General features: G+C 45.7%; 2 protein-coding genes across 2 annotated transcripts; one reads left to right on the plus strand and one right to left on the minus strand.

Annotated features, from left to right (window-relative positions):
- The first annotated feature begins 2,267 nt into the window (after positions 1-2,267).
- DIABLO (diablo IAP-binding mitochondrial protein) lies at positions 2,268-5,642 on the plus strand. The gene is made up of 6 exons (XM_015815452.1): positions 2,268-2,340; positions 3,087-3,207; positions 3,701-3,832; positions 4,011-4,121; positions 4,322-4,418; positions 4,956-5,642. Exons 1-6 carry the CDS (start codon positions 2,291-2,293, stop codon positions 5,168-5,170), a joined length of 726 nt encoding a protein of 241 aa, XP_015670938.1. The 5' UTR covers positions 2,268-2,290; the 3' UTR covers positions 5,171-5,642.
- A 687-nt stretch (positions 5,643-6,329) lies between these two features.
- LRRC43 (leucine rich repeat containing 43) lies at positions 6,330-14,105 on the minus strand. Its single transcript, XM_015815430.1, has 12 exons — positions 14,019-14,105; positions 13,147-13,428; positions 12,730-12,840; positions 11,170-11,309; positions 10,331-10,569; positions 9,845-10,023; positions 9,123-9,246; positions 8,406-8,545; positions 7,958-8,053; positions 7,505-7,696; positions 7,111-7,213; positions 6,330-6,472 (listed from the first exon to the last, which is right to left on the minus strand). Exons 1-12 carry the CDS (start codon positions 14,103-14,105, stop codon positions 6,330-6,332), a joined length of 1,836 nt encoding a protein of 611 aa, XP_015670916.1.
- Positions 14,106-19,808: the final 5,703 nt, after the last annotated feature.

Below are 19,808 nucleotides of genomic sequence, written 5' to 3' on the forward strand. Positions count from 1 at the left end.
CAAACCAGAAACATTATTTTCCCGGCAGCCTGTCCATTAGATGCAATTATAACATTAAATATTAAAGTGGGCTCCCTCTGGAAGAATTGACTGCTTTGATGACTGGATTTAGTTGGTACTAATGGACCATTAGCTATATATCTTGAGGTTCTGTGGCTGCCCAACCCTGGAATCCTCAGGCCGGGCGCTAAGATCAGCTTTCCTAAAAATGATGGTCAGATCTTGCAAAATTATCTTCCAGTCCAAAGACAGGGACCTCACTCCCAAACAGACACCTATTTTAATCCTAGGCCAATTTACTCAACAACCAGAACACTATGCCCAATAAAGCTTCTTTCTCACTAGTTCTGTCTGATATGCACTGCTTTAAGTTCCCACCGTAGATCACGAACCAGCTTCTATTTTGTGGCATCTTTAATTCTGCAGTTCTCTTTTCACTCCTTCCCTTCCTCTTCCAGAGCCAGCTGTTCCCATGCAGTTCTCCCCACCCACTTTGAAATCCAGGATGATGCAAGACTCCTTTACTCTTCATTTTCTGAAAGTGCTGAAGGAACTCCTGGCTTTTGTGCTGTTCAGTTACACCGTCTTGTTTGGAGCGCTGTTGTTGGCTGGATGGACGACTTACTTCCTTGTGCTAAAGTGACAACACCCTGTTGCAGTTCTGGAGCCTGGAGACCTCAGCTGGACAAAATCTCCCTTCCTGTTCCAGCGTTTTTCCAGACTTAAATTTTGTTTCGTGATAATTCTGATGCTTTTTAAAGAACCCCTTGGTTTCAATCTAAGGTTTCTTTTTAAAAATCTATTTATCAAGTATCAGAATCTCAGAGATTAATGCGCTTCATCTCTCCAATCCATTTTTTTTATATATATATAATCTCGCGGGGATATCCATATTAAAAGCTGGATGCGCCTGAGCAAGTTGTAACATGCCTTTTATTTCCTGATATTGTTAAACGCTTCAGTGTCAACTTTTTTCCTCACTTTGATTGAACTCTGAAATTAACTCCCAATCTGCACTTTTGAATTTTTTTTAATGAGGTTTTTGTATTTCCTGCGTCAGACAGCTTCCACTTCAAAAAACAGCTCAATAAAATTACTTGCAAGTCTAGGATTGTCTGTGTTAAATGCTCAAAAATTTAAGCTTGACAATTCACACTGCTACATCTTATAATGTGTAAACTTTTGAAAAAAAGGAAAACAGGAGATTTGAACGTATACACTGTCCTACATATAAAAGTTAAGTAACAACAGTGCTGCTTTTTATTGTTTTACATTTCTTATTAATAAAATTTAAGATCTTCTTTAACTCCAACCCTTTATGTAAGTGATAAAAGTATGATTTTATAAAAGTACGGGAATTTTGTCTGAGGCTCCTGAATGCCTCAGTTTCTCTTCAAGGGAAATTAATTACCCAATAATTTGAGTCAGACTGAAAGATTTGGCAGAGGCTCCCACCCAGCTTGCTGACTTAGCATTAATGCCTGTTTTGTGCGAAGCAGCCTGCTTCAAGTGTGTGAATATGTGTAAAATCATAGGATTCAGAAGCGTTTAATTCTGACCTCAGTATTAACAATGATTAAAGTTAGTTTTTAATCAGCTACAAACATATACACTAATTAGACCTTGCAAGCCAATTAAAAATGTAATGAGTGAAATGCCCTGAATACCTTATATTGGGATGAAGAAATAACAAAAAGAAATAAAAATTATTAAAAGTAATTTTAAAATATTCTGAAATTTCACTTTTATGATGATGTTTACTGCTTAACTCCTTTGGAAAGTTCATCAGATGTTCGTAAACATCTAGGAAAATTTTATTTTAGCATTAGAGGACCAAATTAGTAACATTAAAAGTATTGCACAAAACTTATCAAGTGACAGGTAAAGGGGCGCATGCGCCCTCTTCAATGAATCACATTATCATTAGGGCGCATGCGCGGACCCCCCCCTTCATTGGAACTAGGCTTTTCTGTTTCGGGGAAAGAAGAATAACCGACTGTGGTCTGACGATCTAGGGTTCGCTGGCTCTATGGTGCAGACCTTTGCTTTCCATTGGAAGTTGAAGGAAACTCGTTCCGTCCTAGAGTGGAAAAGAAAAGAAACGATGACATCACAATAAAGTGTGCGTGGGCAGAAAGAGAGGAGGAGTCAGGGAAGGAAAAGAAACCCGGAACTGACGTAATTGTAGGCCCATGAGCAGGAAGGCTAGATCGTCTCTCTGGGGTGACTGGGCGTTGTAAGAATACGTCATTTCCTGCGCGCCTTGTTGCCATTGAGAGGGAGAGCCAAGATGGCGTCGCCGAGGAGCCGTTGGCTGTGGCGCTGCTGCGCCTTTTTCGGGTATTTAGAAATGGCGGCTTCTGTTTTTTCTCTCCGCTTCCCGGAGCTCCTGGCCGGGGCTCGTCTTCCTTGGGTGATCCCGGCACCTTCCAGCCTCCCCGGGCTCTCCCTCCTCGGGCCCTTACACCGGCGGACGAGCGGCCTCTGCGGGTTGGGGGTCCCGGGGCGCCTGGAACCTCAGTTCCCATCATCTGCAGCCGTCCCTTGCGTGGGTCTCCTGTTGTGCTGCTGTGCGGTTAGTCAGCGAGGCCTCCCGGCTTGGTGTCCACGAAATGCGGGTTGCCTTCGGCACATCCAAAGACCTGATTTCGATTTCTGAAAAGGGTTTTTTTTCACGTGGATCTCGGGGGGGTCCATGAGGGGGGAACTGCCCCCTGTTGCTCACCCTGCGGGGCTGGAGGGAGAAACCGGAGGCATCGGCTGTTCGTTGCATAAATGGCCGGTTCTGTTGCAAGGAGAAAGGCTGGGCCTGCTTCGCCTCTGTTGCTAAAGACAGCCGGTTTTCCCCTTTTTTTAATTTTATTTTGTGCTTTTAAACTCCGTTGTGGATTCCACTGAGGAGGGAGGGGGCCCCACTTTCCTAATGGAGCCACTTGAAATTAGTTTATTAAACCCTCGTTTCCTTACATGATGCTGCGCAAGGCTAGTTTAGACATGCTGGATTCAGGCTGTGTGGCTTGTGTTTTGTTGTTGTTTTTTGTTTTTTGGCTTGCTGCTCTTTTACTTGGATGGGTGTCATTTTCTAGACGGAACTTTCCGCTCTTCTCCAATGTGAGGACACAGTGCGTACCTGGATTGAGGGCACCGTGGAAGAAAATGGCCACTCTGGGATTTGGAATGACCTTGGCTGCTATTCCTATTGCACAGGTAGTTTCCCAGAAATTCCCGATTTGTTCTAATGCCAGAATAGGAGCTTCTCCTTAGTTTTAGTTTTACTGTCGTCTTTAGGTGAATCTGTCACTATATGCTAAGCCTTCATTAGTTTCTCCCCTTCTCCAATGCTTGACAGCTTTTGCAGAGCCCAGTAGAAGTCAGTTCCAGCAATAGCCAAGTTGTTTTCAATAGTTTACCTGAAATTATGCCCTTAAAATGTATGTTAATCTTAGCCAAGAGGCTAAAAAGCAATAGGGACCCCCATATTGCCATTTCTTTTGCCAACGGTTGCTCTCTCTATTTTTTCAGTAAAACCTTTCAATTTCTTGTATTCTTATGTTTATGTTTACAAGTTGACTTGTAGGGACACAAGTTTCCAGTTGTATGACAGTTCCTAGCTTTTTTTTCTTTTTAATGACAACACACATTGTTTCCTTCTCTGCCAGCCATTCTGTTTTTGAAGCAGCAACTGATGTTTGTCTTTCAGAAACACGATCCGGGTTCTCTAAGCAATGAAGCCTTGATCCGAAGAGCGGTCTCTTTAGTAACTGACAGCACCGGGATCCTCCTTTCTCAAACCACTTACGCATTAATTGATGCTCTAACGGAATATACAACGGTAAGACACCTGCCTTCAGGATGCCACGTCTGGCGGTGTGGTGCACATACAGCTCCATGTTAAGCCACTCTAGGAAAGCTTGGTTCCAAGAAGTGCCCTACAATTGCCAAATATAAAGTAAAAAGTCAGTGTTAAACTCCAGACAAGCACAACCTTAACAGGCTGGGTTTATTTACAGGCAGTTTACACACTGGTGTCCCTGTACCAGAAATACACGCATCTCCTGGGGAAAATGAATTCCAAAGAAGAGGATGCGGTTTGGCAAGTGATCATCGGGGCCCGAGTGGAGGTGAGCAACCTGATCTTGGTGCCTTTTTGTCGTTCAGGGACTCAGGAGATCTCCACCATATTGACAGTGTTGTGTGCGGACCCAAGAGGGTAAGTCGTTTCTAATGGGTGACCATAAATAAGGAACCTCAGGTGAGAGCGATCTGTAAGCTGTGCAAAAAATGTGCCAGATTTCATTGCTTTAATTCTGGCTTTGCTTAGATGACGACAAAACAGCAGGAATATCTCAAATTAGAATCCGGGTGGATGACAGCCCTGCGACTTTCAGAGATGGCCGCAGAAGCAGCATATCAGTCAGGTGAGAGATGGGCAAGCCTCTTAATCTTAACCCACCCCCCCTTTCAAACTGTTGACAGAATCAAATAGCTTCATTTTTCCACCTGTTGCAAAAATGTTTTAGCAAGAAATGTTATATTTCACTGAACAGTCTCTGAAAGGGTTACTTAACTCCCTTCAGACCTTCTTCAGAATATGCCTTTAACCCTTCAGTAACTCCTAAATGCATAATAGGAACTCCAGTTGGCCTGGTGGTCTTGAGGAGGAACTCGTGCGTGGTTTAAAGGGGCGTGTGCATTCATTCCAAAATGTTTGACCAATTACTGGATAAACCAGGGCCTTTGTAGCTTTGCCAACAAGAAAAGTATATATTGTGGGTTAAAGCCAGAGGTAGAATCAGTGGGAGTTGCTACTCGTGTTGGCTTTAGTTAAGTCTACCATGTCTGGATCCCAGTCTGAGTTGGGTTTTCCTTAATCTGAGTGGCCTTGAAAACGCACAAACTCTTTGCAGGCTTCCTCTGCAAAAACAAAAGACATTGAATCGTCCTCTTCTTTTCAGGGGCTGACCAGGCCTTGGTGTCAACCCACAACCACATCCAGCTAGTGAAGACCCAAGTCCAAGAAGCGCGGCAGCTGTCCCAGAAGGCCGAAACCAAGCTGGCTGAGGCGCAGACGGAGGAGCTCCTGAAGCTGAAGGAAGAGGACCCGTTGCTACCGACCTCTCAGCAGGCCGTCAGAGAAGAGACAGAGGAAGCCTACCTTCGTGAAGATTGAGGATTGCTACCCTGGACACGATCCTGCTTGGTGGGAAGGGATGGCACACAAGTGGAGGAATAGGTGCCGCTCCGTCTCTCTGGCTTCCCCAGCCTGGTTGGCCCTCGGCTTTGAGCTGTGGGTGTTCTGTTGCCTGTGTGTTTAAATTCACAGCTATGCAAATGCGAAGTAATCCTACAAAGGGGTGATTTTTCTGGCGCCGGAGGGCTGATTTGAGATGATCCCTCCTCCGCCAGAATCTATAGAGATAATCGCACATTGTAATCACTAAGGGCTGTGTCTTGTGTTGCTGTTTTTTGTTTTTTTTAAAAAAAGCGAAAGGCGGTGGTGTTGTGAAGGTCAAATGCTCTACCTGAAATTTCAAACATTAGTTGTGGAAAATTTAACAGTTTGGAGGCTAAAATGTCATTTTTGTGTTGTTGTTTTTCTACCGATGTACTTGGGATCATTCTCCCTGAGCCAATTTTTAAAATAAAAGTCTGAGGAACACAACTCGACTCCTTTGTTGTTAACAGCGAGATGGAAAGTGTGATGGAAAAAACATCTGTTGTTATGGTTGAGGAATTTGGCAGACCAAGCTTAGCTGCAGCCACAGGGGGTCATCTAGGACAAACCCCCTCTTTGAAGCACCACATTCAGAACTCACACGGGGAGCTGTGTGAAACAGACAACATCTGGAGTGTTGTTAAGCAGATAAGACTCCTCTCTTAGTTATTTTCAGTTTATTGAGTTTGCTCTTGATGCCAGGTTTTAGACCCACTTTAGCTAAGTTTGTGTTTAGCTAAAACCGGTGCATTGCATCTGCTTTTAGTTTGCTGATTCCGGCATATGTTTTATCATTTAATTTATGCAATGTCCTTGTGCAGTCACACATAAATCTGGGTGTTGATTGGAGCAACAGGAAAGTGTTGCTATGTCTGTTAACTTCTAGGTTATTCCTCTTTGCTCTTATGTGGCGATTCCCAATCTTGCCAGCTGTAAGATGGGTAGATTTCAACTCCCAGAATTCTCCAACCAGCAGAAACTGGTCTAAAGGAGGATTCTATACATTGCATAAAGCAGCGAAGAGCCACATCACTCAGGAAAGGACCAGCCTCAGAATGTGCACCCAGAGCCTCCTCGTCTCTTAAGAGCCGAACTGGTCTTGCTCTCTGCAACCCTATTCTGAGGCTTCCTGCATTTTTAAGATGGGGGAAGCCGATTCCCACTTGATGTGTTGCATCTGAAACTCCACAGTCAAAGGCACGGGCTGGCTGAGTTGTGAATCGGGTCCCTCTGGAGAGTCCTTCTTCCGCCCCTTTCCTGCAAAAGGAAAAAAAAAAATCAGAAATAAATTACTCCGTTAGCAGCTGCGCAGGTTCATCGCTTCCTTTCTGAACCCGATTGTCTCTCTCGTGTGAACTTTCCAACATTTACAAAACCACGTGGACACCTTCAAGGCATCCTCCGACAGGCTTGGGTAGGCTGAGGTTCGCCTGAAGTTGAAATCCAGTCAAAGTCAAGGATACTGTTGGGAGAAAGCCAGCACCGGTGTTTCTCAACCATGGCCACTTGAAGAGGAGTGGACTTTAACTCCCAGAATTCCCCGGCCAGCCAGCATGCTGGGAGTTGGAGTCCAACCATCTTCAAGTGGCCACGGTTGAGAAACGGTCAGTACAATCCTAGAACCTGAAGGTGTAAGGAGCCCCTCAAGCAACGGAGCTCAGGGCACTGTGGTTTGCCAATCGTTTCTCTTTTTTTAAAAGTTCCTAGTCCATATGAGGGCAGCGAAACCTTGCCATTGAGATCTTGCACACCACTATGGGCTCAAGATGGAAGGACAGGTGTTAAATACAAAGAACACAGGTGTGCAATCCAAGAAACATGGAGAGTTGTCATCCAGATGGTTAAAATAACGCTCGCAGTTGCAAATACTCCGGAAGCTGAGCGGTCTAGCTTACCCCTGGTAGGGGAGGGGGTTGGGGGTGGGGGTGTTTTTCGAGAGGTTGCGCTGTCGGTCCCAGATTTGGCTTTGGCGTCTTTTTTTGCACCTTTCTTGCTCTCCTGCAAAGTAGAAGATAAGATTTCTGCATTTCACCCAGTGGCAGGAAACATCCCTCGTCACTTTTAATTCAGACTGGTTTTTATTTTTCTTCCGTATCATTTTTTTATTTGCTGCTTTTTTATCTGATGTTGCTTTTATTTTTATTTAATATTGGTCTTTTCGTTTTTATTTAATATAGCTCACCACCACTTGCTGAGGTGAGCAACTATACAAACTGGCTAAATAAATATCTTTCCACACATTCAGTGCAGCCGGATTTTGACAAGGGAACTCTGCTTCTCAGCGGGTACCTTGTCTTTGGGCAACGGCGGGGAGACGCTCCGCTCGGTTATCTGCACCCCGAAATCACAGGTGGTCTCCAGCAACGATGCCCCAGCTAGCAGTTTCTCTAAGCTGATGTGAAGGGAGCCCAGGGTCCTCACGATGGGGGGGTCGCTTCGGAGCTCTGGGGAAGGGGCTTTCTTTTTCTTTTTGTTCCCACCCTGGTTGGACACAGAAAGGAATCTTGACTGCAGGGCTACGGCCACCATCTTGACTTTTTTGACCCCCGTAAACACACCATGGATGTGATTGCATGGATTTGTTTTTCCCTCTATCCCCCAATCTTGGAAGTGACACAAAACAGGAGGTTTGGCTTCCCACAATTCTCAACGGGGCCTTGAATTAAGCCTTACCTTTCCGGTGTCCTTCTCCTTCCCTTTCTCCTTCCCTTTCTCCTTCCCTTTCTCCTTCCCTTTCTCTGCCTTTCCCGAATCGGCTTTTCCTTTCTCTCCTCCTTTCCCCTTTCCTTTCTTGCTTGTTTTTTCTTCAGGAGTCAGGACCACAGGCCAGGAGACAACCTGGAAAAGGTGTGTTTCATTGCTCTGGATGAAAGAGAAAGTTGGAGAGGACAGGAAAAGGGAAGGGAAGGGAAGGGAAGGGAAGGGAAGGAAGGAAGGAAGGAAGGAAGGAAGGAAGGAAGGAAGGAAGGAAGGAAGGAAGGAAGGAAGGAAGGAAGGAAGGAAGGAAGGAAGGAAGGAAGGAAGGCTTGCAGACAAGGACAAAAACTTTGTCCAAGTTGGCAAAACCAAGTTTAAAGAAACACAAAGGGTTGAGCTCTGCTGAACTGCTTGATGTACTTAAGAGGACACAGGCTCACACCAGTCCAAGGAGAAGTTTTTATGAACTAAAGCTTAGCAAAAAGGACCGCACCTTTTCCTCCACAACGGAGACGGTGGTTCCAGCAAGAAGATAAGCCTTCAGACCAACCAGATCCTGGGCGAGATGCTCTTTTCGGTAATCGCAGTCAATGGCCTCTGCCCAGCCCTTCTTGGCAGTCGAGTGCGTATTTGCTACGTGGGCGAGAAAGGGAAAAAAAATTTGCCATTTAACAAATTAAAAATTACCAACTTTCCATTCCGTCAACCATCGCTCCCACTTGGTTGCAGACACATTTTGGTAAAAGGGAGCTGAAGCCACAAACCAGGGATTCATCACCCTCATCATCATGGTCCAAATTTTTCGGTTACCCAGAAGTCCTTCAACACATAGACTGAAAATCGGATGTTTTTCTCTGCAAAGGACAGGAACTGGCTATCCATTATAGGCGTAAAAACACAGAAAGAAAACGGGGGGAATGTGAGCTTGTGGTGCGTTCCTGCAGCATGCTTTTAAAATTATTTTTAAACTAGTCCTCCCCACAGCCATGCTAAGCTCGGTTGGCCCTAACTTTGCTTCATTCTCGTGGCCTGGCTTGCTGGCTAAACCTTGCTCATTTTGTGACAGTCAATATATCGCGTATCTCCAGTGGCCTGGTTAAGCCACGGTGAGGATTCTCAAAAGCTGGGCGCCTCGCACCCCAAGCAGGGCAAGGAGCAGAGCCTTTCTTTCCTACCTGCTGTGTTTAATCGTACGAAGAAACTTACGCACCTCCTGGCTCGGGCTGCAGGTCCAGCTTGGGCGAAGGCTGAGAAGACGGGGCCTCAGTTGTCTCTCCATCCACCGCCACTAAGGGTGAGCTCGCCACGTCCCCTGCGGTCAATGCTCTCCTGTGCTGGAGCGCAAACACACCTGTGATGTCCCCAAACACTCCATCCTGCTTTTGATCCCCAATTTGGCCTGTTTTGTTTTAATCACGCACCCCGATATAATTTAGAAACAAATTTATTTATTTTATTTATTTATTTATATTTGGATTTATATCCCGCCCTTCTCCCGTAGGACTCAGGGCGGCTGACAATCAATTAAAATACATAAATAACAGTACAAATTTAAAATTAATTAAAAGGAATATTTAAATATTTGTCAAATTTAAAATATAATTAAAACCCCTCTAAAAATTACCCTAGGCCAGTCCCGCAAGCTGGAACAGCCAAGTCTTGAGGGCGCGGCGGAAGGAAGGGAGATCAGGGATAACCCTGATCTCTGGGGGCAGTTCATTCCAGAGGGTGGGAGCTCCCACAGAGAAGGCCCTCCCCCTCGGGGTCGCCAGCCGGCACTGCCTGGCTGACGGCACCCCGAGGAGACCCACCCTGTGGGAGCGTACTGGTCGATGGGAGGTGATCTGCGGCAGAAGGCGGTCTCGAAGTTTTGTTTTAATCACGCACCCCGATATAATTTAGAAACAAATGACTAAAAAGCTCCACCCTTACCTTGCTGGCTGCCTTCTCCCCTTTTTCTTCACCCTTGGCAAATTCATACGTCACGTAGTAGCTGTGAGTGACGATTGGGGAGTCAGGACTGCCCTCCAGTTCCTCTGGGTTGAGCGGGTTGGGGAGACCCCGCATTTTGCCAATGGTGACGATCAGTTTGACATCCGAGAGTACGGCCTCTGGAAAAGCAGGGGAGGGGAAAAAAATCTGAATTTCTCCAAGCTCCAGACAGGAGACATCATGTGAAACTGTTTAGCAAACTGGGGAGCGAGTTGACGTGATAGTGTTTCAATATTTGAGGGGCTGCCCCAAAGAAGAGGGAGTCAAGCTATTCTCCAAAGCACCCAAAGGCAGGACAGGAAGCAACGGATGGAAACCAATCAAGGAGAGAAGCAACCTGGAACTAGGGAGAAATTTTCTGACAGTTGGAACAGTTAATCAGTGGAACAGAAGTTGCCTCCAGGTCAGGACTGGAGGAAGACTCACCTGGGAAGATGGACAGCTTGAGGAAACGGTGCCTCTCCTCCGGGGTGATAATGATGTCATCGAAGACAGAGATGTGGGGCAGGCTGTCGATGGTAAAACCTCGGTAACCCGGAAGGAGGGCAAAGGGGTTTCCCTGCAGGACGAGGATCCGGAGCTTCTTCAAGCTGGAGAGCGTGGGAAGGAGGCTCAGCAGGTCGGTGAAGTTGTTGTAGCTCAAGTCCAGAGAGACCAGGTTGGGCCTAAGAGGGGGCAACAGACACAGGCACAACAAAGCTCCCTAGGAGAGGGAATATTTGTAGCCAGGGGTTGAAAAGAAGGGTCCTTTGTGCTCTCTGACCTTTTTTGCAGACTTTTCATGACCCAGTTAAGTAACGTCACCCCTGCTGCGCTGATGACGTTACCTGGATGGGTAACGAGACGACTGCAAGAAAACCACCAAGCTCAGAGAGCACCAAGCTCCCCATCCGGGAAAGAGAGTTTAGGCCAGGCTTAAAACTCTCCTTTGTTCTCATCTCAAACCCTTCGAATGTTCATCGCTTGGAGAAAACTAAGAGGCCATTTTTTCCACCCTCCATTTCTGGAGCAAGGCAGGACAGCTACGGCTTCTCTTCACCTCTGGATGCCTGGAGGGGGATTTCAACCCATCGGCGGCGTCTGAGAGGTTCCTTTGCTCCCTCCATCCTGTGTGAAGCCCCCTGCCCTGCTCTCCTTTCTCCAGGGCAACTAGGAGGAGCAGATTTGCGGTGTAGGAAGGGAAACAGTCCCTTTTTAAAAACGGGGGTGGGGATCTTTTGGCTGGACAGGTTACCCTGCGTGCAACGGGCTCCCTTTATGCTTACCAGAAAACAGCTGCCAAATATTGTTCCTCCGAGGAACCAAGCTGGCAGTTGTGGCTGAGACCCAGATGCTGCAGTCCAGCTGGGGGGGATGTGCACAGGTCTTTTAAACTCTGCACCTCATTGCCACAAAGCTCCAGCACCTGATGGAGGGAGGGAGGGAGGGATAGGATAGACTAGAGCTGGAAGGGACGTTGGGGGTCTTCCAGTCCAGCCCCCTGCTCAAGCAGGAGACCCTATACCATCTCAGACAAGTGCCTGTCCAGTCTCTTCTTAAAAGTCTCCAGTGATTGAAGCACCACAACTTCTGGAGGCAAGCAGTTCCACTGGTGAATTGCTCTCACCGTTAGGAGAACAAAAACACTGCTGGGCTTGATTTGCTGGCCATGAGTTGTACTTCAGCCGCAAGATAAGGCCGGCGGGTGAGGGATACATGCCAGCCAGCGATAACAGCCATTTAATCTTTCTTCTTCAACCGACAGGAAAGCCACTTCACCACATGCCCAAATACGGTGAGGTGACAGAGCGATGGCCGCAGGAGGGAGACTCCCAGGGGGGGTTTCGATCCTCTGGATTCCGTGTTCACTTTCTTATCATTTTCCACCCATGAGAGAAAACTGATTTATCCTTGGAAGATCTGTCAAAGGGTTTTTACCTGATTCCCTCGTGAGGATCTCGTCAGCCATCCAGGAATGAATCAGGCCCAGTTTTGTTAAAGTTTGGGCTGCCCCACTCACCCACCCACCCAAGTTGGGATTTTCTAACATTTATCTTATTCACGTGTCTCTCACCTTTATTACACTCTTTGGATAAGATCCTTTTACGTCATGGGTTTTGTGCCGTTTTCTCCCCCTACGTAAATAGGGCCAGGCTTACACAGAGGGTGCAAATAAGGAGCAGGACTTTATTTCTGGTTTATTACTAAACTTATGTGCCTGCCCGCCTCACTCTGCAAAGTGAATCGGGGGGGTTTAATCTGCTTATGATCTGATATAGGTTCTCGCCTATCTCCCCCCCCCCAAAAACCATCTGATGCTCCAAATTCAAATGCAGATATTCGACTTATGCCACATATTGTTGAGTGAGTTGTATCCCATTTTGCGACCTTTTTTGCTGTAATTAAGAGAATCACTGCAGTTCTTAAGTGAATCGTGAGGTCGTTAAATGAATCCGGCTTTCGCCATTGACTTTTTTGGTCAAAGGTCGGCTGCCCACATGACCCCGGGACTCTACAACAGTTGTAAGTACATGCCAGTTGCTGAGCATCCGAATTTTGATCACATGACCAAGGGGATGCTGCAACAAACATTAAGTGTGAAAAACGGTCATAAATATCTTTTTGGCGCTGTTGTAACTTCAAATGGTCACTAAACAAATGGCGGTTATAAACTGAGGACTACCAGTAATTCAAATGCCTTTTGTTCTTTAGAGGAGAAGGTAATTGGGCCCATATAATTGTCTAATGGTAAAGTTCGGCCTTGTGCTCTCTCCACTAGGAATCACAGCCAGCCTGCCCTGCTTTATAGAAACACCACAGAGGGGGAAATTGTTCCTTTGATTTACCTTGAGGCCCGGAGGGAGATTGGCAGCCGGGATGGTGCTGATATGGTTTGCCGTTAAGATCAGCTCTTCCAAATTGGGGAACTTTAACAAACCCACATCGATTTCAGTCACCTGAAAAGGGAGTCAAGAGAATGTGCCTTGGGGCACCCAGAGGTCATTCGGATTAATCCATATTCACACAGACAACCCTCTAGACCAGCTTTCCAATTCAAGCTATGTGAGGTTGACAATCCGGGGTGATGAGATTGAATCTAACCAGCATGTCTCATTTGGCAGCCAGTACACCTAAGGAAGAAGACCCTCCCAGCCATCAGTCCAGTGTTTGAATCTATTGGCACATTAGACCCATTTTACAGAGGGGGAATATTAATCCCAAAGGTCTGGGGGCCAGCAGAGCCCCCCCCCATACACACTCACCCCTTTGTTCACGATCCGGAGCGACCTGAAGTAGGAGCAGACGAAGCTGGTCCGGACGATCTGGGGGTGCTGCACGGCCAGCTCCCGCAGCTGCTGCTCGGGGGGGCTGCAGTCGGGGGGCAAGGCCCAGGGGGAGTCTGGGCAGCGCAGGAACTCCGTCAGGGCCTCCGCCGTTTCTTCGTTGGGCGACAGGAAGCCATTGCGTCGGGGCAGAGTGGCCAGTCGGAGGGCAGGCAGACCATGGAGACGGGGGGGCAGGCGAGGGGGGAACCGGGATTTATTCTGGGGGGGACACAGAAGGGGGGAAACCATTGAAGGGCAGAGTGTGGAGGATGCCCAGAGTTGCTGCAGATAATGGGCATCTCCCCTCTGGTGCTAAGCCCTAAGGAGGTCTCTCTTCGGAGTGGGCCTGGCTAACCATGGTTTGGGCAATAAGCTACGATTAGCCATACCTTGGTTGGCCTGAAGCCTCAGAGGGCTTGGCTGTGGATGATGGGCATGAGACCCCCAGTGTGGAGGCCTCAGAATAGAATTTTTTATAGAACAGAATTCTTTATTGGCCAAGAGTGATTGGACACACAAGGAATTTGTCTCCGGTGCAGAAGCCCTCTTGTGTCCATACAAGCAACAAGTGATAAAACCATGATCATAATCATAAAACACCACCATAAAACACTCAGTGATAATCATGGGATATTAAGTAAGCAATCGACATAAATCGTAAGATACAAACAACAAAGTTAAGAGTCATAAAAAGCTAAGGAAATAGGCAATAGGGAAAAGTGAAAAGGATAGCAGCTGATAGCCCCCCCTAGTCCCTGCCCTAGCTAGCTTTCTCCCTGGGGGAGGCCCAGAGGGCTGCCCCCCCTTACCCAGCTCCCCACCCCGCAAGGAAACTGGTCCAGGCACAGCTGGCGAAGGTGATCCCAGAAAGCGGCCGAGGCGCTCAGCCCTTCCATGGCATGGCGGCTGCAGCAGGACCAGGCCGCGACTTCCGTTGCTAGGATACGGGATCTGGTTGCTAGGGGCGCCCACCGACGCCAGGGGAGGGAGATGCTGCCGGCTCTCCAAGGGGGCGGAGTCTCCTCTGTGTTCACCCGCAGGTGGTTAACCTGTGTTTTAAACACCCACAATAGGCACCAACGTTACCTAAGTTGGCCCCTTCCAGAGACTACAGCGTCCATCGTCCCCCAGCACCTGGCTGGCGGGAAAGGTTGCTAGAGATGAACACCAACAGTTGCAGTTCTCCTCCTCACTGCACTTCCAACGGATAAGATTTTATTTTAATTTTGATTTTCATAAAATTATTTTGTTGTGTTCTTTCCGTTTCAAACCCTTCTGGAAACGACTCGAGCGGCGGAAGGAATCTGACTGATATAACACAATGTCCTTCTCAGGAATCTGCTCTCCCTCTCTAGGTGCAAGAAGGAGCAAAACAAATGCCTTGAAAAATAATTTTTTGGGGTTTGGAGGCAGAGCAATTAAGTTCAAACAATAATAAGCTTAAATATTTATCTTAATTAAGTTTATCTTAATTTCTCTGCCTCAAAACTCCAGGGTTTTCGTCCTTTTTTTTAATCTTATGAGCACATACAGCAGGGAGAGGCAAAGAGGACATGGGCTGCAACCCCATCAAGCCATGGAGAGACATCAAATCAAATCATGATTAGAGATCTAAGCACAAGACAGGTCGTCCTCTACAGATGACCAAAATCAAGCCCCGAGTTTCTGTTGCTAAGTGAGAAATTTGTTGAGTCTTGCCCCCATTTTATGACCTCCCTTGCCACAGTTGAATCCGGCTTCCCCATTGACCTTGCCTGTCAGAAGGTTTCAAAAGAGGATCACGTGATCCTGGGATGCTGTGACCGTCATAAATATGAATCAATTGTCTGAATTTTGATCACGTGACCAGGGGAGTGCTGCAACGGTTGTTAAGTGTGAAAAATGGTTATAAGTCCCTTCTTTCAGTGCTGTTGTAACTTCGAACGGTCACCAAATGAACTTTGTAAGTCGAGGACTGCTTATAAAACATCCCTAAATGGCAATTAGAAGCAGAAAGGCTGCGATCCAACATTGATCTTAAAAATGGGTAAAAATGTAATCGTGGAATATTCAAAATGCAGCCTCACTCATTCCAAGCCTCGGTTTTGACTCTTCAAGAACCTTTGAATTTCGCTGCTTCCTTTTGTGGCAGAAATGCAAAAATCCCCCCCACACACATACACACACCTTGTAATGGACAAAATTAACCACCTTATCTCTTCCTTTTGCTCTTTCTGCAGACTAATCTCCCCTCCCCCTCCCTTCCCCAGGTATCCACGTTTGAAAGATGAATAGGTGTGACTAACATTTCCCAAGTTCAAAAGAAATGTTTTCCACGAGATAACGTGACTGGTGCTTTTAATAATAGTAATAATAATAATAAAAAAAAACCCCAGAAGCATTTCCTTTATTCTTTGGGCTTTTCCACAAAAGAAAAGAAAAGAAAGAAAGAAAGAAAGAAAGAAAGAAAGAAAGAAAGAAAGAAAGAAAGACGAAGGAAGAAAGGAAAGAAAGAAAAAGAAAGAAAGAAAGAAAACAAAGGAAGAAAGGAAAGAAAGAAAGAAAGAAAGAAAGAAAGAAAGAAAGAAAGAAAGAAAGAAAGAAAGAAAGAAAGAAAGAAAAAGACAAAGGAAGAAAGAAAGAAAAAGAAATAAAGAAAGAAAACAAAGGAAGAAAGGAAAGAAAGAAAGAAAGAAAGAAAGAAAGAAAGAAAGAAAGAAAGAAAGAAAGAAAGAAAGAAAGAAAGAAAGAAAAGAACCAAAGTGAAAAAAGGGGAGAAGTCACAGAGGTGCAAATTAATCTACTAAAAAAAAAAAACACTTTAGCTGCCTTTAAAAACACAGCCAGTCTCCACTCCACAAGATGCTTTAAAATCCACTGACTGCTAGGGAGAGAAGCATGTTTCTATTCTGGGATAATCAAGTTTGTTTTGGATCTAGAACTGTAATTCCCACACAAAGAAAAAAGCGTATCTAACCCTCTACTGGGCAATGCTGGTTGCTCCCTGAGCTGTTTTCTTGCTAGGTGCTGATGATGTTACCTTGTTGGGTCATGAAATGTCTGCAAGAAAACCACCCAGCACCAAGACCTTCCAATTCAACCCTGAGCTACAAATATTATCTTCTCTCAGCAGCCCTAAGATGGTGTTGTTTTTTTTGGAAAAAGAGGGAAAATGGAATTCAGTTAGGTGCCATCATTAGATCAAAAGGTCCGACTGATTGCTTAATTGCACGATCCAAGGTTTATATAGTAGGGAGCATTTTTTTTCAATCCCAGCATGGTCGATGTAAGGGCTACATCCGGCCTTGGACAAAGAAACCAACATTTGACCCTCTATTATAATAGGAGAAGGAGAAGGTTCAAGGGTCAGCCACATCCAGCTTCTCGGAAAATGGAATTTTTCAAATGGAAATAAAATGAAAGCATCACGGTATAATTCCTGGGCGAGTTGGAAGGAAGAAGAAAATCTCTTTTGCTAGAAGAAGAAAAAAATACGCAGAGCTGATTACAACAAGGCTGACTGATTTCTCACGTTATCAGTATATCTTTAGGTAATTTCCATAGCAGAGAGAGAGGGCCTTTTTTTTTAAAAAAAAAAGAAAAGATGAATTGTCTGTTTAGAGCCCGAACTGATACTATTATAAACCTTCAATGTCCAGAGGTCAGTTCAGCCAATTTGGGATGGCCAAAACCTGTTCCCAATGTAAGCCTACACAACACCCCTTCTTCATGAAATGGGCATTAGGCTCTAACAGAGACCCTTCCCCTTTATTTATCTGATCAATCAGATCAAATAAATGCCCTTCTCTAAGGTAGGGTCAGCAGAATCCAAGGTTGAGGGTCTCTGTAGGGGAGGGTCAACCCAAGCAAGATGGCGGACAGAACCCTCCAAGGGCCATCAAAGTCCCTTTTGGGCAGTAGGCCCATCACAACTGGACCCATCTTGAAATATTGGACGAGTGGAAACTGGACTTCCAGGAACTTTTTCAGATCGACAGCATCACGGCAACTGCCCCCAGACACAAAGACACACCATGTGGGAAATCAATCACGGATTATCTTAGGAAACTGATCACAATCACTTGCGGGCGCTTCGTCAGGGTAGGAAACAAGATAGTCATCTTCCCCAGGAGCGGCTTAAATACGGTGCGACCGACAGCCAAAGCAGAGAAGCAAACTCAGAAGAGACAAACAAACTTTGAAGGCGACTTCCAACTCTCAGCGCTTCATTCACCATGCTTAAAGGTAGGCACACTTCAAGTTCTCGGGTGGGTTTTGGGTTAGGGTTTTCGCAATGCAAAATGCCCAGGGGCGCACACCTGCCCCACTGCTAATGGGCTCTCTAGGCCCCCTTTGTTTTTATGCCAGGGTTAGACCTCTTCCAAAATCAATCCAAAATCAGTGCAGAAGCTGAGATGATTTGAGGGAAGGTGCTAGGGCACGGGGGTCCAACCGTGGCCACTTTAAGACTCGGGGACTTCAACTTCCGGAATCCTGGCTGGGGAATTCTGGGAGTTGAACTCCCCAAGTCTTAAAGTTGCCAAGATGGGACACTTCTATGCTAGGGGATAACATGGGAAATTGGAAAACACTTTTATCATCAACCAAAATATAAATATTCATAGGTCTGGGGTACCAAGTGGGTCTTTCCTTCAAGTGCCTTGGTTTGGGTTGTGGTTTTGTTTTGTTTTTTAAAGCAAAAGATTGCAGTGAAAATTAAGGTGGACAAACGTATCTGGAGTTTCAGAACTGGGAAGGCCAGGTGATAAACAGGCCGGGATGCTCCATTCAATCTTGTAATGCTGATCACCGGCTATAAGGAATGGACGTAGTTCTAACTGGACTTGATCCCTTCATCCCCGGTGACCCAGCCTTGCAGTGATGGAGACGGGGGGGGAACCATTTTCAGAGGAAACGTTTCTGAGAGAAAGGCAGGCGTGTGTTTCCTACTGAATCCACAGAATTTCTGCCCCCCCTGGAAGACGAAGGGAGAAAGCCACTGTTTTAATTCACGGCCCTGTGTCCCAGGACTCATAATCTATTTATTTGCTTTCCTGACAGAAATGACCATGTTGGTGATTGTCCTGTGGGGCACCCAGGGAATGCCAACTACACCTTCCCCGGCTAATCAGACCTTGAGGAAACTATATTGTGAAGCAGAATTGTTACTTGAAAAATATGAATCTGTAAGTATGCTGAACCGATGCCCCCTACTCCAGTTGACTATTAGACGAGGAGGCCCTAAACCCTAAATTTTGCACATCCGTTTCTGCTTAGTAGGCCAGATCAAGATATTTCTCTTCCCATCCCTCTTTCTCAAGCGAGACCAGAGCTCCTTATTTCTTAAGAATGGCACTCAAGACATTAAAAATCAGAATCAGAATAGAGCTGGAAGAAACATTGGAGGTCTTCTAGTCCAATCTCTTGCTCAAGCAGGAGACCCTGTACCCTTTCAGATGGGTGGCTGTCCAGTCTCTTCTCAAAAGCCTCCAGTGATGGAGCACCCACAACTTCTGGAGGCAATTCTGTTCCACTGGTTGATTGCCCTCAGTTAGGAAATTCCTCCTTAGTTCTAGGTTGCTTCTCTCCTTGATTAGTTTCCATCTGTTGCTTCTTGTCCTTTCAGTTGCCTTGGAAAATAAGTTGACCCCCTCTTCTTTGTGGCAGCCACTCAAAAACTGGAATGCTGCTATCATGTCCCTCCTAGTCCTTCTTTTCTCTAAACTGGCCGTACTCAAATCCTGCAACCGTTCTTCACACGTTTTAGTCTCCAGGCCCTTCATCATCTTAGTTGCTCTTCTTTGCACTTTTTCCAAAGTCTCACTTCTTTATAATTTGGTTCAGGGGACAGAGAGAAAGCCCAGGGCAGCATCTGGAGAGACCATTCTTTAGAGGTTCACCTTTATCAGAAGGAGAATAAAATGTAGGCTACTGTTGGGTGGGAAGCCAACTTTAACTGACGCAGATCTTTGATTCCATTTTTGTAGATCGATAACAAATATTTGTCTCCTGAAATGAGGTCAAAAATGGAATTTGAGTTTTCCCAATCCTACAATTTCACCAAATCAGCAGAAGAATGTCAAATTCTCCGGGAGTTCAAAGAGCTGTTTATTTGGCTGAAGAACACCTATCAGCAAGGTAAATGCCTGCAATCCGTGATGGAGCCCTTCACATGCCTCGCTGAGCTTCAGGAACGCTACGTGAACCAGACCTGTTCGGAAGGAGCATCAGATGAAGTACCAGCGTTCAACGGCCCGAAGTACAGCGCGGAGAGCAAATGGCCCTCAACACAGAACATGCTTCACTACGTTTTTGAACTATATAAAGGTCACGTACAGAAGCTTCTGAGTTCAAAATTAAAGCTGGAACAGAAAACCATAAGGGAAATGTGTAGAGCTAAGGATTATTAGAAAAACTGCAACTAAATTTTACCAAATTAAGGAACGTAATTTATTTATTATATTTATGATATTTTATATAACTTCATATAATATCTATTATATAACTTAAATTAAAAATTAAATTATAGTTAATAATGTTCATTGACTGACTATTTCTTAGAGAAACAGTTCCACTGGTTATTTTATTGTATTTAAATCTATTTAAAGTATTTGGATCAT

Source organism: Protobothrops mucrosquamatus, unplaced genomic scaffold, assembly GCF_001527695.2.
Source record: "Protobothrops mucrosquamatus isolate PMUCROS unplaced genomic scaffold, P.Mucros_1.0 scaffold342, whole genome shotgun sequence".
In the NCBI taxonomy this organism is placed as follows: domain Eukaryota; kingdom Metazoa; phylum Chordata; class Lepidosauria; order Squamata; family Viperidae; genus Protobothrops; species Protobothrops mucrosquamatus.